The sequence below is a fragment of the Anarhichas minor genome, unplaced genomic scaffold (genome assembly GCF_050575085.1).
Source record: "Anarhichas minor isolate MPS153535 unplaced genomic scaffold, ASM5057508v1 ptg000043l, whole genome shotgun sequence".
NCBI lineage: Eukaryota > Metazoa > Chordata > Actinopteri > Perciformes > Anarhichadidae > Anarhichas > Anarhichas minor.
Window position 1 is genome coordinate 1,398,219 of NW_027466489.1, and position 16,782 is coordinate 1,415,000.

Here is a 16,782-nt window from a genome sequence, read left to right on the forward strand (position 1 = left end):
TTAAAAAAAGGAAGTAAAAACTACAATAGGCTCTTACATACTTAAACTCAGGTTCAAGTACCTGAGTTTAAGACTTACATTTTGTATTAATTTGTGTCTTTGGATATCAGGTAACTTCTAATCTTTTTTTCCAAATTAGCACTTGAAAATAAATACCTACCAGGGTTATTATTTGGGGGTGTATTTAGTCCACAAAGCTGGTACAACCTGCCCTCTGCGGGAACAGTTGCGTTTCTTATTTATCCCTTCAGTTCCCACTTTCACCAGTAGATGTCATACTTGCCACACCATTTCAGACATTAGTTTGAGTTAGTTAATAATAGAAAAGAAATAAAAATGTGCCATGGAGAAAAACTCATGGCTTCATCATACAGGGCTATTGAAAAGTCTTGTTTTAGAAGTGGCCCAACATAACCTGACACCATGACAGTGGTCATTACTATTTCATTATTTTATTTCACATCATATTTACTAATTTAACAATACAATAATATTCTCCATAAGCTTGAACTCCCTTTTGTGTTGGTTGAAAGGCAGTTTAAGGATAATGAGCGTACAAAATATTATACTGTAATTCAACAAGGTGTAATTTGAAGAACGTAAACTCCTTGTCAGGTTGTTAAAAATATCCACATTCTCAAAAATAATGCAGAGGTTGTGATCTCAAAGTCCTAAATGGCAGCTACAAATTCCCTTCTGTTTGTTGTAAAGCACACCTGCTCAACAGATCCCGGAGGTCAGATCCTACCTTTGTTATCAAAAACAAACATTGTTATCTCTGTGCTGTGGATAAATGGGGGAAAGTTAAACAAGTTTAAAATTGAGGTTATCTTCGTTCTAGACCAACATACATGTTATTTGACATTGTTTAATATATCTTAAACTGGTGTAGCTCCTCTAATCAAATCAAATCCCTAACCACTACCAGGAAGCAGGCTGTTATTTGTGCTGTACTGGGCTTATTAAACAGCACAAAGGTTGTTCCTAATCTCTTTCCACTACATTTGGAAAGCTGCTGTGATATGTTCATTGCCTACTGTATATTTTATTGGGGGCTACCGACTTTGGATTCATCAAGCTTGGTGGAGGAGTGCAGAAATATCTGTTTGGTAAATATGTGTACAGAGAGCAAGGTTCACAGAAAAGTGCTCAAAATCGTAGGGGTGCCAGTGTGAATTGGAAAAAACACCCATTGAGTTCACTTAACTTGCCCCTTTTTTGGACTGTGGGAGAAGAACCAGATAGAAATAGAGAGAGCATGCAAATTCAACAGTCAAATATTCAGCCAGCTGGGTTCAAATAGGCCTCAAATAGACATTCAGTTACAATTTTCCCAGCAGGAATTGTGACCTGCCATCGTAGTTCAAATATAAATAACACTACCAATGTCTCCGTATGTCATGTCAGTTTGACAGTGAGTCAGCATGAACAATACCAGCACCCTGAAACCAAAGTCAAAGTGGACCTGTGCTCTGTACACTGTGACATGTCCAAATGTCTTTCATGAAAAAAAGCCTTTTCAGTCCCGTAAAATAAATAAGCTTTAAATTAGGTCTAAAAGTCCTAAAGTGTAACCTAAACTTAGTAAAGATGATTTTACTCCCAATTAAAAAACTTTTTTTCTTAGTGCCTGTGGGCTCGGACTTCTAATAAAACACTTGAAAACTCTGCACATCATGACTTAGCCTAAATAGAAAATATAGTTTAATCGAATACTATTTCCCTACTTATCAGGTGCTCACTGTTTCTTTCACAAGACAATTACAATACAAGCAATATGAGAGTGCACAATTACCACACTGACAGTCACTGTATGCACACATAGAGATTTAATATACAATTTATTGACATTAAAAGAAAAATAATTAAAAAACATATACCGGTAAAACTACAAAACTTAGTTTTCAGTCTATTGTCCCTGCAATTAACACCAGAGGTGGGAATGTGACTCTGACCTGGAAAAACGTTTTCATGGAAGGGAAGAAAACAACAAGAGTGACGAAGAACAATGACTAGAAGAAAAAACACCAGATGTAGAGCAAAATGAAAGTCTTGAGGGATTGGAGGTTTAATTTCCTGAGACCTGTTCTTCAGAAGTTGTTGCTTAATATGATACATTGTTCAACTATCTAATCAATTATACACAAAAGGAGCTATTTTTCTACAAGCAGAAAAGGTTAAAAGCTTACTTAATGTTTGTTAAAGCTTGTTTGCAATTAATTTGTAGTGTAATTACCTTTTTACTCTCAGTAAATTTCATTGCATTTTTCTATGTTGTCTTAAAACATAAACTAATTTACATATTTTACAAACTAATCAAAAAATCACTGACATCTTCAATAAAAAAGAATCAGTGTGTCAAACTGTGTAAAATGAAGTTTGTGCAGTCACACAAATAAAAAGCTTTTTTCCCCATTTAAAAACTTCTGATAATCCACTGAGTAATACAAACGTGTAATCTTGTTTTTCAAATAATCTACTTTATATAACTCCTGGTAAACCAATATGTTACTCATCAACCATGTCAGCCAACAAACACTGATCCTGTGTCACTGTCCTTTTTTTATTTAATGTATAAACTAAATATAAAGATATTGCTAAAGCTTCACATGCGGATTTATTGCTCCTTCAGTCTACTGGACAGTGATGACGCCATCCTCCGAGTTGAACTGGTTCACCAGCACGTCGTCCTCCTGCTTCATGGAGTTGAGCAGATACCTGACGCCTGCTTTCACACCGGTCTTCACCCCTGCGCCCAGAGCGTAGCCTGCCACCCCGGCAGTCCCCCCTGTGGCCACCATGAGAGCATCTGTGCCGAGGTCAACCGCGCTGAGGATGGCTCTCTCCTTGGCTGTCTCCGAGCAGTTGACAGAGGCATAATACACAGCTGTGCCGAGGTTGTAGAGGGTGCTGACTCCAGGGATCCACTCCACCACGTTGTATACGCGCTCCTCGCTTTTGTTGATGCAGCTCCTCTGGGGGCTTCGCCTCACCCGGCGACCCGAGGCAGCGGCAGTCGAAGCATCCTCCTCTGCGCTGCACTGACGGATCCAACATTCAGACTCTGTGGATTCAGAGGGTAAGACGCGACTGCCTTTCTTCAACACTCCCTGGTACTTCCCAGGTTTGAGTGGTCCACTGCTGGTCACACCAGCACACAGGACTCCCAGTCTCTCACAGGCGCTCACAGCCTCCTCTAGATCACCCGTGGCTCCTTCCACAGCTGTTCCTGCCAGTGTGGTTCCACTCACCCTGGTCCAACCCTCACAATGCCCTTCATGCTTGGAGGAACCTTCTCCCACCATGGTCAGCTGCTGGATGTTAAACATCACAGCCTCCATGTGGCGCCCTGCTTGATTCCTCCCTGAAGGCGATGATGCAGGTGCAGGCGTGGATGCAGACTTGCTCACCCTCCTCTCTATCAGACCCTGCACCTCCATCAGGAGCTCCTCCGTGTCAGCCACTCCCAGCAGGTCGTGCAGCTTGAGCACCAGGGTCTGTGCTTCCTGTTGGCAGCCTGCCACCACCAACACGGGCACTAAAGAGAGACCCAGGAGCTCCTGGGGGAACATGGAGGATGATGGGTCGTCCAAGGTGCTGGCAGCTAGCAGCTCCTCACAGCTGACGTTCCCCTGAATGTGGAGGTGATCTTGAATCTGCTCCGGAAGCTTTGTCCTGAGGACCGATATTATGTTTTCGGCAGATCGAACTCTCTTCTCTTTTTGTGCAGGATCGGGGTTTTCTGCAGATGGGATACCGAGCTGGAGTTTGGGCCCCAGGAGAGACGGATGATCCTGTTTGGCTGTTTCCTCTCCCGCTTCATTGAAGTCAGCTCCTGGAAGCAGAGTGTTTCTCAGCGCCAGAGGAGGTGGGACCCTGCACAAAGCCTGTTCATTCAGCAGGAGCTGGATCACAATCAGCCACTTCAACTTGGAGGACATCATTCCAGTGTTGTTTGAGCTTTTTTTCCCCCAAAGCTACAACATTAAACACAGGAGAAAATAATAAGAAAAACAACCCAGCAACATGAGTCCTTGTTGCACATACTGCTGATCCTGCAATCGAGTACGTCAGTCTTTTACTCTCACGCAATGATTCATTGGCTAGTTTAGGCTATCCAGTCTTGTGACTGCACCTGTTTCACTGTAGATGAAGAAAATATTAAATGACTCATAACTCTCATTTGTAATGTTTCTAGTGGCACAATATACTGTATAGTTATTGGTCTATATTGTATAATTTTAGATTTTAATCTAGTCAGCCTGCATAAAGCCCTCACATTAAATTTATGTTGTCTACATTACAAACAAACAAAAAAATCAATATTTTAAAATGTGCAAGAAAGAGCAACACATCCCAATACAGGGCCTCGACACTGAGCTTGGCCTCTTTTCCCTGTACTAACTATGACTACAAAAAGAAATGTTGTTCCACCCACAACTTCTTAATTTCATTGCATCTTTTGATCCTGTGGCAGCTTTGTGTCCAGCACCTACCTTAAAAACAATCAGACGTGGAGTCCAGAATGTAGCAGTGCGACCAAGATGGCTTCAGCGTGTAGGGGGATGCTTTTTGTGTTAGTTTTTTCCCCTCAAAATGTGCATAGCGGTCTTCTTTCTCTTTGCCTCCAATGAGAGTCTCCTCCTTTACACATGACATCCCACAGCCCTCCCTCTGTCTCATCTGTCTTTCAGCTGCTGCTTCTCTTTGTCCTCATTGCTCAACAGGGATCTCAGGGCTTGAATATTGATTCATGTGGGGAAAGTCCATGTGTTCTAAAGCAGTTTTGTTTGTCTGCCCCACTATCCGCTCATCCCTCCCCCATCCCGCTGTTCTCTCTCAGGCGGTAGGTTTTGTTTTTGACCCAAATACTTGAAAGAAATCTCCCCTCATGCCGTGAGCATGCGAGGAAAAGTGATAAGTGAGGAAGACGAGGGGCTATCTGAGGTAAAGACTAAACTCATTGACAACTCCACTTGATGTATTGTTGTCACTGCACACCTGCTCATTGTTGCAACATCTTAACACATCACTTTCCTGTACTAACTTCCTTTAGAAAAGGTTTTCTTCTATTTTCTGAAGCCCCATTCACTCACACATAAAAGCTGCTGGTAAAAGTCCATCTCTTTGACAATCAGAGCACCCAGAATAGCATGGCTTTGCCCTGGAGCAGGCTGTCGCTGTCCTATGAAAACCTCGTATGTTGTATAGAAAAAAAGGTCACAGCCTCTATGTGGCACCCTTCTTGTTTCAGGCTGCAGCATCAGCACCAAATAACACACAGACAAAGGTACTTTTTCACTTCTGTCTCCATCTCTTATTCATTTTCCTCTTTTTCTTTCCTCAGTTCCTCCAAAATGGTTTCGTCGAGGGGGAGATTCTGCTCCTTCATTGTCCCCTGCTGGAGACGAAAGGTTGTGATCTCTCAGAGAATGGAGACCTAATCCGCAGCTGGCCTCAGCCACTCTGAAGAAAGAAAGTTAAAATCATTAACATCATTAGACTGAAGCCAACGTGTCATACTGTGTACTGCCTGCAAGTTAAATGTGGATTTGTTGGTTGTTATTATGTTCTCACCTGTTTTATTCAGGGAGCCTGGATATAGGGAAGCAGCCCTCTGGGTTTCACCAATTTGAAAAATCTGACAATTTGCAGGTGTGATTCATAAAGTATGATGGTTTACGAATTAATTTCTGCCGGGAACTGAGTATAATTAACACTTGGTATACTCCATTAAAAAGTGTGCTAAAAAGTGCCCCTGAGGTTTCATTAATCGTCAGGGAGTATCAGCTCATTTGTTGTGAGTCTCATGATCTCACACCAATAGTCCCAGTGCAATTATCATGTCTTAGTCTGTAGTCCAAGTTCACTCTTGAACTTGGAGGCACTAGTTGTGAGCGACTTATAATGTTTTAATAGTTGTATTATGCAGTTTACAGAGTGTTTTGAAGATCCAGACATAATTTAAATGTGAAACTAAAGTTACTTTAGAAACTGTGTCAGAATAGGAATATGTAATGTTAGACAGTTTTTTCCTTAACAATCAACCGTACATAATGTACTGTTGGGTAGTTAGTAGATGTTGCCTTTTCTTTCTTCTCAACAGGATGTAAAGTTTTAGACAGGCATTTTTAGGCCTCATGTGTTATATATTGTATTTTATATTTACTGCAAAGTAATCTATTTCTATAGAACAATTAAGATGTATACAAAAGAAAGGAGTGTAACAGAACAACACAGTTATATAAGCTTTTTCACCTGCTCCCTGTAAGGTCACCAAACTCCATTTACTAATAGGAATGATAAAGGTGTGAGACGTCCCATCCTGGCAGGTGGAACTGAACTAACGACAGACTGAAGAAGTGTCAATCAGGCAGAACACATCCACAAAAGAAGCCACTGGTGTAAAATGTGATATATTTGGAAAGTCTTAGACTGGATGCCAAATGGATCAATCAATACTCTTCATTAGGGCAGTGCTATGAAGAGTTTAGTTTGAGTTGACGTCAAAGCTTCAAGACAATCAGGCAATCAGAAATCAAGTGTTGATTTTCCATTAAATACAAATAGTTTGGTTAAAAAAAGGACACATCCAACAGTGCCACTGTAAATGCTGTCATGAACACAGTATGGATTAGGATGAGTTGTTGTTTTGTTGTTCCTCAAATATGACCTTTCTAATTTCAGGTGGGTGTAAATGAAACTTTGTGGGTATTTGTCTGTGGAAGGAAAGGGTCAGCCGGAAGGCTTCCGTTTGTCCTTTCATTGGTTCAGAGTGTGTGGGAGTTATTTGTCTGTCGGCTCTTACACACCAGTTATTGACGGTGTTGACATAAAAGCAATATCCGCTTACAGGGCGTACGCTGTTTCCAAGTCCAGTCCACTTACACAGGCACATAATGTGCTCAATATCTCCTGGGAGACACACACACACACACACACACATACACTGTACTTCAAGTTTTTGCAATTTGTTTGCAGTTGTAATAAGCAAAACAAGTATAATATTTATGGTAAATAGTGCTATATTAAATTAGTTCATGCATCCATCTTATAACCATGTGTATCGCTCCTTGTGGCATATCTGATTTTCAGACTTACTGGGTCAACTCGTAGAGAGATTCTTCCCTGTTTAATCAGTAAGAATGGGCTTCATGGCATAACTAATGATTAATTAGTCACTGGTGTACCACATTAAACTTTTTTATTTGAATATTTATTTTGTTAGATAACCTAGTGTGAAAAGATGCAATACTTCTTTTATTTTTATATTTTATTTATATTCTCTTGTTGACGCTTTCAATTATTTGATAAGACTAATGAGAAAGTGTGTGTGTGTATAGGGGTGGGAGGGGAGTTTGGGTGGTGGGTGGAGCACTAATTTGATTACAAAATGAGCTCACAGACTGTAATAATTGAGATAAGAGGCTGCTGAGCAGAGAGACACATTTTCAGTCGGCATTGAGTTCCTTTGGTATCAAGTAAACTGTTGGACGGATCAAGATCTTTCAACACTGTTAAGAGGTGAGACGTTCATGTTGTGTGATTCATTTGAAATAGATTATTGTGATAAAGGAGCCTTATGACGTCATGAGAGGTCATTGTTCACAAATAAGATTCTGTACCAGGCTTTTTTTTCTGATTAAATGCTTATATTCTCTTTTTGTCAAACTTGTATGATTTATTGGATAAGTGAGTAAATTGATTGACTGCAGGTTTGGTAATGTCTATCTGAGCAGACAATAAAGTAGCTCTTCCTCTATTTAATCAGAGCTTCTTTTTGCTTTGCTGACAGCCTAGCCAGGCCAACCGCACGTCTCTATTAGAAATGTTAGTACATGTGAGTGTTCCCCAATAGTTAGCGCAGGGCTGCTGCTCTGCACTGCTCTCATACGGCAGTTGAAACTAATAACGCCGTCCTGGCTGACAGCGTCGTGAAGGAAGCGTATCACCCACAGGTAAACACTGTTGGCTCTGTCAGCACTTTCCCCGTGGGTTGCACTGTTAGCACTGTTAGCATCGTTAGCTATAAGCCGCCAGTTCGCCGTCGACATGTTGAGAGCCAATCAGAGGCAATCGAAATGCTCCCAATCTCTGATCTTGCACCTTTAAATTTTTGTTAAACTCGCTTTGTATTCATCATTCAGTTATTTTTACAATCTTAATTGTCCATTTAATCTGAATTTTATGCATATCTTCCGAAAAATCATTTTTTCAGTTCAGTAACTTAATCTGATTTAATTAATAAATAGTTGACGAATTTAACCCTTTTTCTATTTGACCTATTTTGCCATCTGGGCTTCACATATGAAAGTCAAGTGTGACTGTTAAAACAATTAAAGACCTGAGACCCTGTGATGTTAGGCCTGATTGTGAATGTAGCCTACAGATATATTCTAATCTATATTATCCTATATTATAATAATTTAAAAACTTGTCACTTAGATAATTACAGTACGTACGTGAGAGATCTGTGAGCTTGGGGGTTTTTTTTAAGCTGAAGAGATGAAAATAATATGCAAAGAAAGTAAACAAATCAAAAAAAGGAGTCATAAAAATATTTCAACCCTGATTATGTGACACACAGTGTCAGCTTTGGAGCTATGAAGATACACTCCTGGCCTATAGTTTTTGCTGATATTATTTCTAGGCTACATGTTCATAAACCAACCATCTGATTTCTGTTTCAGAGTGATGGAGAGAACCCCAAACGGCTGCGGCACTCATGCTTCCCTGGTTGCTTTGGTCGTCCTTGTCTTATTTCCTGTGAAGTCTGGATGTAGGAAATACACCTACAAACCACTGACAGAGGTAAGACACATTGAGGGCCTTTCTCATTTCTCAATTTTGCGCCTCCTGGTCTCCTTGCTCCTCCAGCTTGTGACCTGGAAATCGATCTGAGCACGCCACCTTGAAGGACGTCCCAATTACTAAAACATATTTCTAGAATTAAAGAGGGTAGCCAGAGGGGCTATTGGGGAGGATGTTGCCTTGAATAATTGCATCTCTTCTCCTCTCATCCCCCGTGGGCGGGAGGAAAGGAATCAAAGATGAACAAAACTTGGAAATGAGAAATACCCGTAGTCTTATATTATCTTCAGGATTCAGGTAATATGCGCAGGATGCGGGCTAAGAGGCACCACATCCTTTGTCCCACACAGCATTCAGCTGCTAAACAAACTTTGATCACATGGTCTGAACCTCTTTTTCACCTGATGTCCCTTATCGATTTCCCATTTTAAAGCTTTTTATATTGTTTTTTATGATACTAATGCTGTAAGTATATTATGTGCGGTCATGCATGGTTGTTGATGTTCTTTTATATGCTCTCTGTGCAAAGCAAATCCCCCTATAGGGGGGGATAAAGCTTTAATTTATTCAGTCATTTAAATAATATTTACAAACTCAAGTGACTTATGGCCTGATCCTTTCAGGTCATTGCTGCAGATTTTCAAAACATTTTTATAGTGGGAAGGTGAAAAGCCCAATAATTTCCAACAGGCTAAAGGATGTTTTGTCTTTCAGGCTAAGCCGGAGTGCTGTGCTAGAGAACATGCAGAGCTGAAGAGATTTAAAGACATCGACTATGAGAGTTTTGTGGGTCTAATGGGAAGGAGAAGTGTTGCTCAACCAAAGAGTGAGTTTATTTTATTCACACCACGTCTTACAGTACACTCTCACTGACACGGGAGCTTCTGTCGTCTAACCTCAGACTCTTTTTGCATGCCACAGGAACACCAATAAAAAGTGAATTTGAAACCAGCTTCCAGCATTTTTCTGTAATGACATAACATATTATGGTATGGTATATTACATTTCTCTGTTCATCTTGTGTAGGACACACTGATCACATCTTCGCTGATATGTTGGGGCGGCGAACAGGTGAGTGAAATCAGCAACAGAGAGCATTGAGTAAGTCATACAATAACGGTCGATTTACGATACGCTTTTTACAGTGCATTGTGTGACTATTTGTAGGACAAATAAACATTTGTGCATGATGATTTTTTTTTTATCAATACCAAAAATGAAATAACTCCCAGTATTACAAAACTGATAGCACACCGATAATTTTCCACCAAAAATATGTGCAGATTTTTGATTCATAACATCGTAGACTGACAAAAGCCCGGACACTTGAAGCAGATATCGAGTATGAGATTTGAAAAAAGTATAACAATTGATTTTTAATTTTATATAAACATGTTAGAAAAATATTTTGTATAAACATACATACATACATACATACATATATATATACACACACACACACACACACACACACTTATATATAAAACTAAACTTTCAATAAAACTTAGTCTGGTTTGAAAAAATAATATTGCAACAACTAATGTAGCGATTACGATAACTACTTCAAGGTTATTTTTTTCTTTGTATGAACAGGAATGAATTGTCCGTGTGCCGAGGAGTATTTACAAACTAGGAGAGGCCAATTCATCAATTATGGAAGGCAGAGGTATGTGCATGGATGTGCATCCTCCTCAAAATTAAACAAAGAAAATTTGTTGCCGAATCTTTTAAAAACCTTGTTTTCCTTACTTAGGTTTCAACGCTTTCCGTGGTGGGACGTCGCGCCTCCCCCACCTCAACACAGACTGTAAAACCTGCAGTCTCTCACAGCACTGATAAATCCTCACAGCTTTGTAACAACAGAGGACGATGTATCAAAGTTATTAAAGCACAGGGAGGTGGAAAAGCCACATTAACCATGCATGGATGCTTTTCTACCGTCAATAGAAATTGTTCTGACTCGTTATAACGTAAACAAATGTAAAAACAAAACAAATGTACAGTAAAATATGCATTTATTTATAGTGATTAAAGTACCAAACGATCCTGCACACTGGTCACACAAAATCAATTTACACACTTAAGTGTGCTGACTCAATTTAAACGTCAATACCAACATAAATACATTTCAAATATAAATACAGTACTGTACACCTTTCCCTTAGATCAAATTTGAATGTTGGAGTAGATTGTCAAGGACTGGATGTGTGGTATCACAGGCACCAGAGACCAGATGTGTTGGGCTTGCACAGCTGCCCGCAGAAGAATCTGCCCTATAGTCCTTTGCTACTAAAATGTTGTACAAATTCATTTCAAAGGAAGCAATTATGCAAAACATGCTGATTTGGTTTAAACTGGATTTTTTTCATTTTAATTACACAAACTAAAAATAAAATAAAAATTCTTGCTGACATGAACACGTCATCTGCTGGCTTTCCCAAAGGCCATATACTCATTACATTGGAAGGATTCAATAAAATCATACTCCATCTGAAAGCATCACTCTCATCATGGTGATGTCACAGTGCAACGTCATGTGTGCAGCTGATGAATTATACAATCTCAAATTGACAAGGCACAAGCTGATGAGTCCACAAGGAAGAGATGAGGAGAAATGAGAAGTGTGCGTGTCTAGTACTGGTTTCAGGAAGCACAGGTAAACATGATTTGGAGAAGACTGCGTTTCATTTCAAACAAAGAATTATATTTAACCAACTACTTCCTTGTCTTCCTTGTGTTTAACCGGTTAAACACACCTTCAGCCAGACAAGGTATTGTATTCCAGATCAAATTAACCCCATGGTGGAGAACAAAAGGATACAGTTAACTGGACATACACAAATGACATAAACAAATAGAAAGCACCTGGATTGATTGACAAAAATACAGACTAGTGTGTCTGTTATCATCCCTCATGCAAATCTTTGGCTGGACTGTATACATTTATAAATTTGGACTTTTTATTTAAAAGCATCATTCTCACATTAATGTATTTCTATTAGACATAGAGAAATATGAATGCCTCCAAACAATGGTTTCCTGCTGAAATTAACTTTCTATCTGTATTTTGTGGGGGGGTTTAAGACCTGGTTTTTAGGACTTTAGGAAATCTTAACGGGCATTTTTTATTATTTTCTGACATTTTACAGGCCAATTTCTCAAGTTAGTTGAGAAATGTATTTGGAATTAATTGGAAGATAAATCAGTAAAGATGACCACAATAAAAATAGTTAGTTGCAGCCCTATTCATGTAAATAAAAAACTTGACACAAATATAAGACTTTTTTTTCATATGGAATCAAGCTTCTCTGAGCTACTGCAGCATACAATCAAATAAAATTGATTAAGTCCTCCACAGATTGTGTACACAGCGTTACACCTAACTTTATCGTGAACATGCTTCTGAACGCAGCCTGACGAGTTTGGGATGCGACATGGAAACTGGTTAAAAAAAAAAAAAAAACCCGAATCACTGTGGACAAATGGGTGTTTGGCTGATGTACAAGGTGAGGCACTTTTTGATTTCAATTTGATCTGAAAAGCTTTATGCTCCGTCTGAGCAGCTCTGGGCGTATATTGGCTTCCAAGGCATATGGTCATCCGTGTGAAATTAAGTCAAACAACTCCAGCAAACCACAAGCGATTTGCAAAAGTCAAGACAAAGATAAAATATTTGACTAATCAAATTGAAGTGGCTCTGGAACATACTAGTATCATGTGGATTAAAAAGGTGCTTTAGTTAATTAACAAATGAGTGCAGGTTACAGAAAGCCATTCCCAACGTCTAAAGAAGATGTTCAGCTGTAAAACCACCTAAAAAAAACCTGAAAACGAGGGTAAGTCATAAATCACCTCTTGGCCTTAAGACCAGTCTCGCAGTTGCAATTCACATTAGCAGCAGTCCTTCAGAAACGCACGTATGTGTGGAGACATTTCAAATCAAAGTGGACTTATTTTCTACTTGTGTAAAAATTGGAGTGAAGATTATCACAATGAATAAGCAGTTTCCGTCACGCACCCACACAGTCAAACTGTTATTTGCCTGCTGGGACAGCAGGAGGGTCCTTACCAGCAGCAGGAGGGTCCTAACCAGCAGCAGGAGGGTCCTTACCAGCAGCAGGAGGGTCCTTACCAGCAGCAGGAGGGTCCTTAACAGCAGCAGGAGGGTCCTTACCAGCAGCAGGAGGGGAATCTATATCCTGTCTCTTGTCAGTCCTGGATGGATCATCCCCCTCTCCTTGCCCTTTCTCCTGAGAAGTCAGCTCTTTTTTTCCTTCTTCTGCAGCATCCCGGGAACTTGACTGCTTAATATTGTACACCAGCGGGACGGGGGGCTGGTAACGATATCTGTAGCCAAAGGCACGCAGGTGATATGTGTAGTACTCCAATAAATACATCTGTGGAGCATCTACATAGTGGAATGACACGGACAAGTCCGAGCAGCAGTTTGGACCCTGAGAAAAAAGAGAGTATTGTAGTTATGCAACAATACAGAGACAAAATGGTTGAGCTTTCCTTGTTACTGTGGATTAACCAGTTTGACCACAAACAGCTATGGGAAAACTTTGTTGACCTCGGCAAATGTCCCAATTTTATCTCAAAGATCGACATCGGGGTGAGTCAAGGCTTGGCCGGATCAGATCCTTTGTTTTACATCAGATGTCAAACAGACTCACAGACAGCCACACTCACTGTACCACTCCCCATTGCAAGCAAAAAGCCAGTAAGAGTAATTTGTTAATGTAATCAATGCAAAACATATACAGAAGACAAACATAAACTCTCAACGGAATACAGTTCATTCAGGTAACTTGGGCAAAAGCTGCACTGAAGCAACAAACACTGGAGGACACTTTTACTGTGACAAGGCCCAAAAGATTACATAGTGTTTGTTATTTCATACTTTGACGTTTTGTATAAATGATGATAAAAAAACATTAAGGAACAGATTGGATGTAGGGATTGTTTTTTTTAATGCAATACTAAACTATTCAATTGTTAAGGATATATATTTGATTGATTGTAATACCTTTAATGTAGCCTAATTGAAGTGTGCACTATGCAGCCGTATTAGGAAAATAGAAGTATCTGATGGGAACACGGTGTCGGCAGATACTCAATATTGAATCTTTTAGATCAGGATTGGGAGCAAAAGAACTTGATCGGTACATCCGTTTTAACAAGCATATAGTTGTCCGTCTTAAGCTAGTTGTCTTTTCAAACATTAGCAGTGCTGAAGTTGCGTCAAACCAGTGTACTACCACGTCAACAACAAAGAGAAAGTCCAGAATGTTTGCTGCACTTGCCTCTGAGATCGGGTAGTAGCAGTAGCTCCAATACCAGAAGCTCTTGGGAAACTTGGCAGTGAGGTGCTGCTCGGGGACAAATGGATGAAATGTCTCCCTCTGCACAGCGTCTCTGGAGTCCCCTGCCAGCACTCCAACTTTCTCCATGCACTGCCCCAATGCCAGGTCCTCTACAGAGCTAGTGTGAGTGCAGACTTTGCTTTTAAATCCTTCTACAAATCGCCGCAGAGCCTCTCTGCTCAACACATAGCCCGCACCGCCACTCATGTAGCCCTGCTTGGCGAAGGGCTTGAATCTTCGGCCAAAGTAAATCGGCTCTTCCGGCGTGTGGTTCGAGAGAACCAAACGCAGGTTGTCTACAATTACGTAGGTGTCGTCATCTGCCTTAAGGAACCAGTCCGCCTCGTTGCTGTGATGATCGTAGACATATTGGAAGGCCCGGATCGTTTTCCAGTAAAGCTGGTCTCTACCCTCCTTTGTGTCTAAGCCCACCGTGGGGAAGTCGGGGTCGTCCACAGAGCTCATGAAGACCACGATATTGCAGTGGCGACTCCAAGTAGACTTCACATGGCGAGTCTTCTTCTCCAGGTTGTTGGGTCCAGTCATCACCCAGCAAAGAATACGCACCTTTTTGTATAGTTCATCAGCCATGCTGCTATCCTCACCTAGTAAGGAGATACAAATAGTAATATAACATTTCACACTGTAATCTCTCCATAGTAAACTGTGATAGTATCCAATCATACAATAGTTAATACAATATATTGTTGAAGGGGAAAAGACAACATTCAAAAGAGGAAATCAAATATGGGGTGTAGGGTTTAGCATATAAATCCAGAACCAGGAACTCAAAGTGGATGGTTAAAAATGAAAAGCCAATCATAAAATGGAGGTTAAGATGAAATAATATGCATCAGAAAATGAACAAACATTTAGAGGTACAACTACAGATCCAAACCAAATTCAGTGAGACGATCATCAAAAATAAATGTTTGGTCAACTTTCAATTCCAACCACACACACGTGTTTACAGGCACTTGATCAATAATCAGGTTAACCAGAGAAAACAGGTTACAGGGTAATTGGAGAATATGTTTACAGGCGCTGTAGGAACCTGGTTACTGTAAAGCCGTGTGTACATTCAGCTTCTGCAAAGTTACTCCTCCACTGCGTTGCTTAAAGGTCGAGCAAACTGTAAATCTCTTCAAGTGTAGAGCGTAGATTGCAAAATGGGAAAGAAAACACGGTCCCACCGCCACCACATTCCTCGTGTGAAATGTTGTGTGTGTGGGGTGGTGGAGGTAGAAAGCAGAAAGGATGTGAGAACATTCTGTCAATGAACTTAGTAGTGATGGAAAACATTTGTACTTTTTTTTTTTACAGAGAGGAATCGAAGCTGCCAGGGCTCAGTGAAGCACATCCTGCACTTCTCCAGCAGCCACCAGGTCGAGACTAAACCTCGGAAGAGGGGCCTCCACCACAGCCACCAGCACCTCATGCACCTGCGCTCCCACCCACACATTAGCCAGCTCCAATGTCTTGGAGGACAAATAGCTCGACCCGATTCTCCCTTTGTCTAGTGTCAATCAGCTGATGCGTATGTCAATAATGAAAAAAGGGCAGTACTCACACATGCACCTTTTACACTAAACAAACAGTGCCTTCTGTCTGAGAACAACAGTTATATATCACACTATTTGTCTGAAGCAAAGTCTTTCAAGCACCAAAACAATTCGTCCACATGAGTAAAGGTATGTTTTTACAAGAGATCTGATGAATTTCAAAAATCAGACTTCAACTTTTCAGCTTTAGGGCCAAATTCTGTCTTTACACAGTACTCTAGGCAAAAATATAGGCCCCATTATAGAAAGAGTGGAGACTTTTCTACAAATATTGATATTAAAAACTTGCGTAATTGGATATAATGCTACATGCAAGTACCTCTAAAAAGAAGAATTTAAGAAGAAGTAAAAATGGAGAAATTGCCCTGAGACCTCAGAGGGTTTTAAAATGTGATACGTGGACAAGATAAATAGTCTGTCTATTGCGTAAAGAGTTGGGTGTAAAGAACAACTATATTGTGAACTTCAATACACGTTTTGAGTTTTGCATTAGTATCAGACCATAAGCCATAAAGCAGAATGCAGTGACTAAGAGAGACAGATACACTGCCCTACCCCACAGGCCTATTAAAGGAACAAGGAAGCTTAAACTTGATATTGTGATTCAATGGGTTTGGGGAACACGGTGGTGATATTTAATCCTTTAAATAAAAACTTGGTTAAGGGAATATGTGTCGACATATTCACATGGCAGCCACTTTGCTCAGCGTGGGAACGCGGTGGAAAGAAAATCTGCTGGACACTAGTAAGACAGCTACGTGGCTGTATTACAGAACTAGCTATGGGGAAGTGAGCCAAACGATGACTTCTTTACCCCAGATAAGTGCTGAAACAATCTAAACGAGGGCAGATACATCTGTAAAGACTTCAAAAAGAATCTGAAAGAAGAAATACAGCAACTGGATTGAAGGTTACATCCACAATATTAAAAAACAGCAGTATTAGAAGTTGCAGTAGTAGCAATAGTAGTTCTATATCAACAGTAGTAGTAGCAGCAGCAGCAGATGTAGTCAAAGTAGCAGAAGTATCAACAGCAGTAGTAA

At 40.3% G+C, this 16,782-nt stretch overlaps 2 protein-coding genes across 2 annotated transcripts in view; both read right to left on the reverse strand.

Moving 5' to 3' along the window:
• Positions 1-1,810: 1,810 nt before the first annotated feature.
• apof (apolipoprotein F) lies at positions 1,811-10,021 on the reverse strand. Its single transcript, XM_076110438.1, has 3 exons — positions 5,578-10,021; positions 4,497-5,466; positions 1,811-3,977 (listed from the first exon to the last, which is right to left on the reverse strand). Exon 3 carries the CDS (start codon positions 3,942-3,944, stop codon positions 2,634-2,636), a length of 1,311 nt encoding a protein of 436 aa, XP_075966553.1. The 5' UTR covers positions 3,945-3,977; positions 4,497-5,466; positions 5,578-10,021; the 3' UTR covers positions 1,811-2,633.
• Positions 10,022-10,809: 788 nt separating this feature from the next.
• LOC142970300 (glycoprotein-N-acetylgalactosamine 3-beta-galactosyltransferase 1-B-like) overlaps positions 10,810-16,782 on the reverse strand; it is a 7,492-nt gene continuing 1,519 nt past the window's right edge. Inside the window, exons 3-4 of the mRNA XM_076110440.1 lie at positions 14,118-14,782; positions 10,810-13,265 (exon numbers count right to left, since the gene is read on the reverse strand). Coding sequence (XP_075966555.1) covers positions 12,897-13,265; positions 14,118-14,782 — 1,034 coding nt within the window. The 3' untranslated portion in view covers positions 10,810-12,896. The remainder of the gene's footprint in view (positions 13,266-14,117; positions 14,783-16,782) is intronic.

Bases quoted from the DNA above. Each gene is read 5' to 3' on its own strand.
- apof (XM_076110438.1), bottom strand. From the start codon at position 3,944: ATGATGTCCTCCAAGTTGAAGTGGCTGATTGTGATCCAGCTCCTGCTG.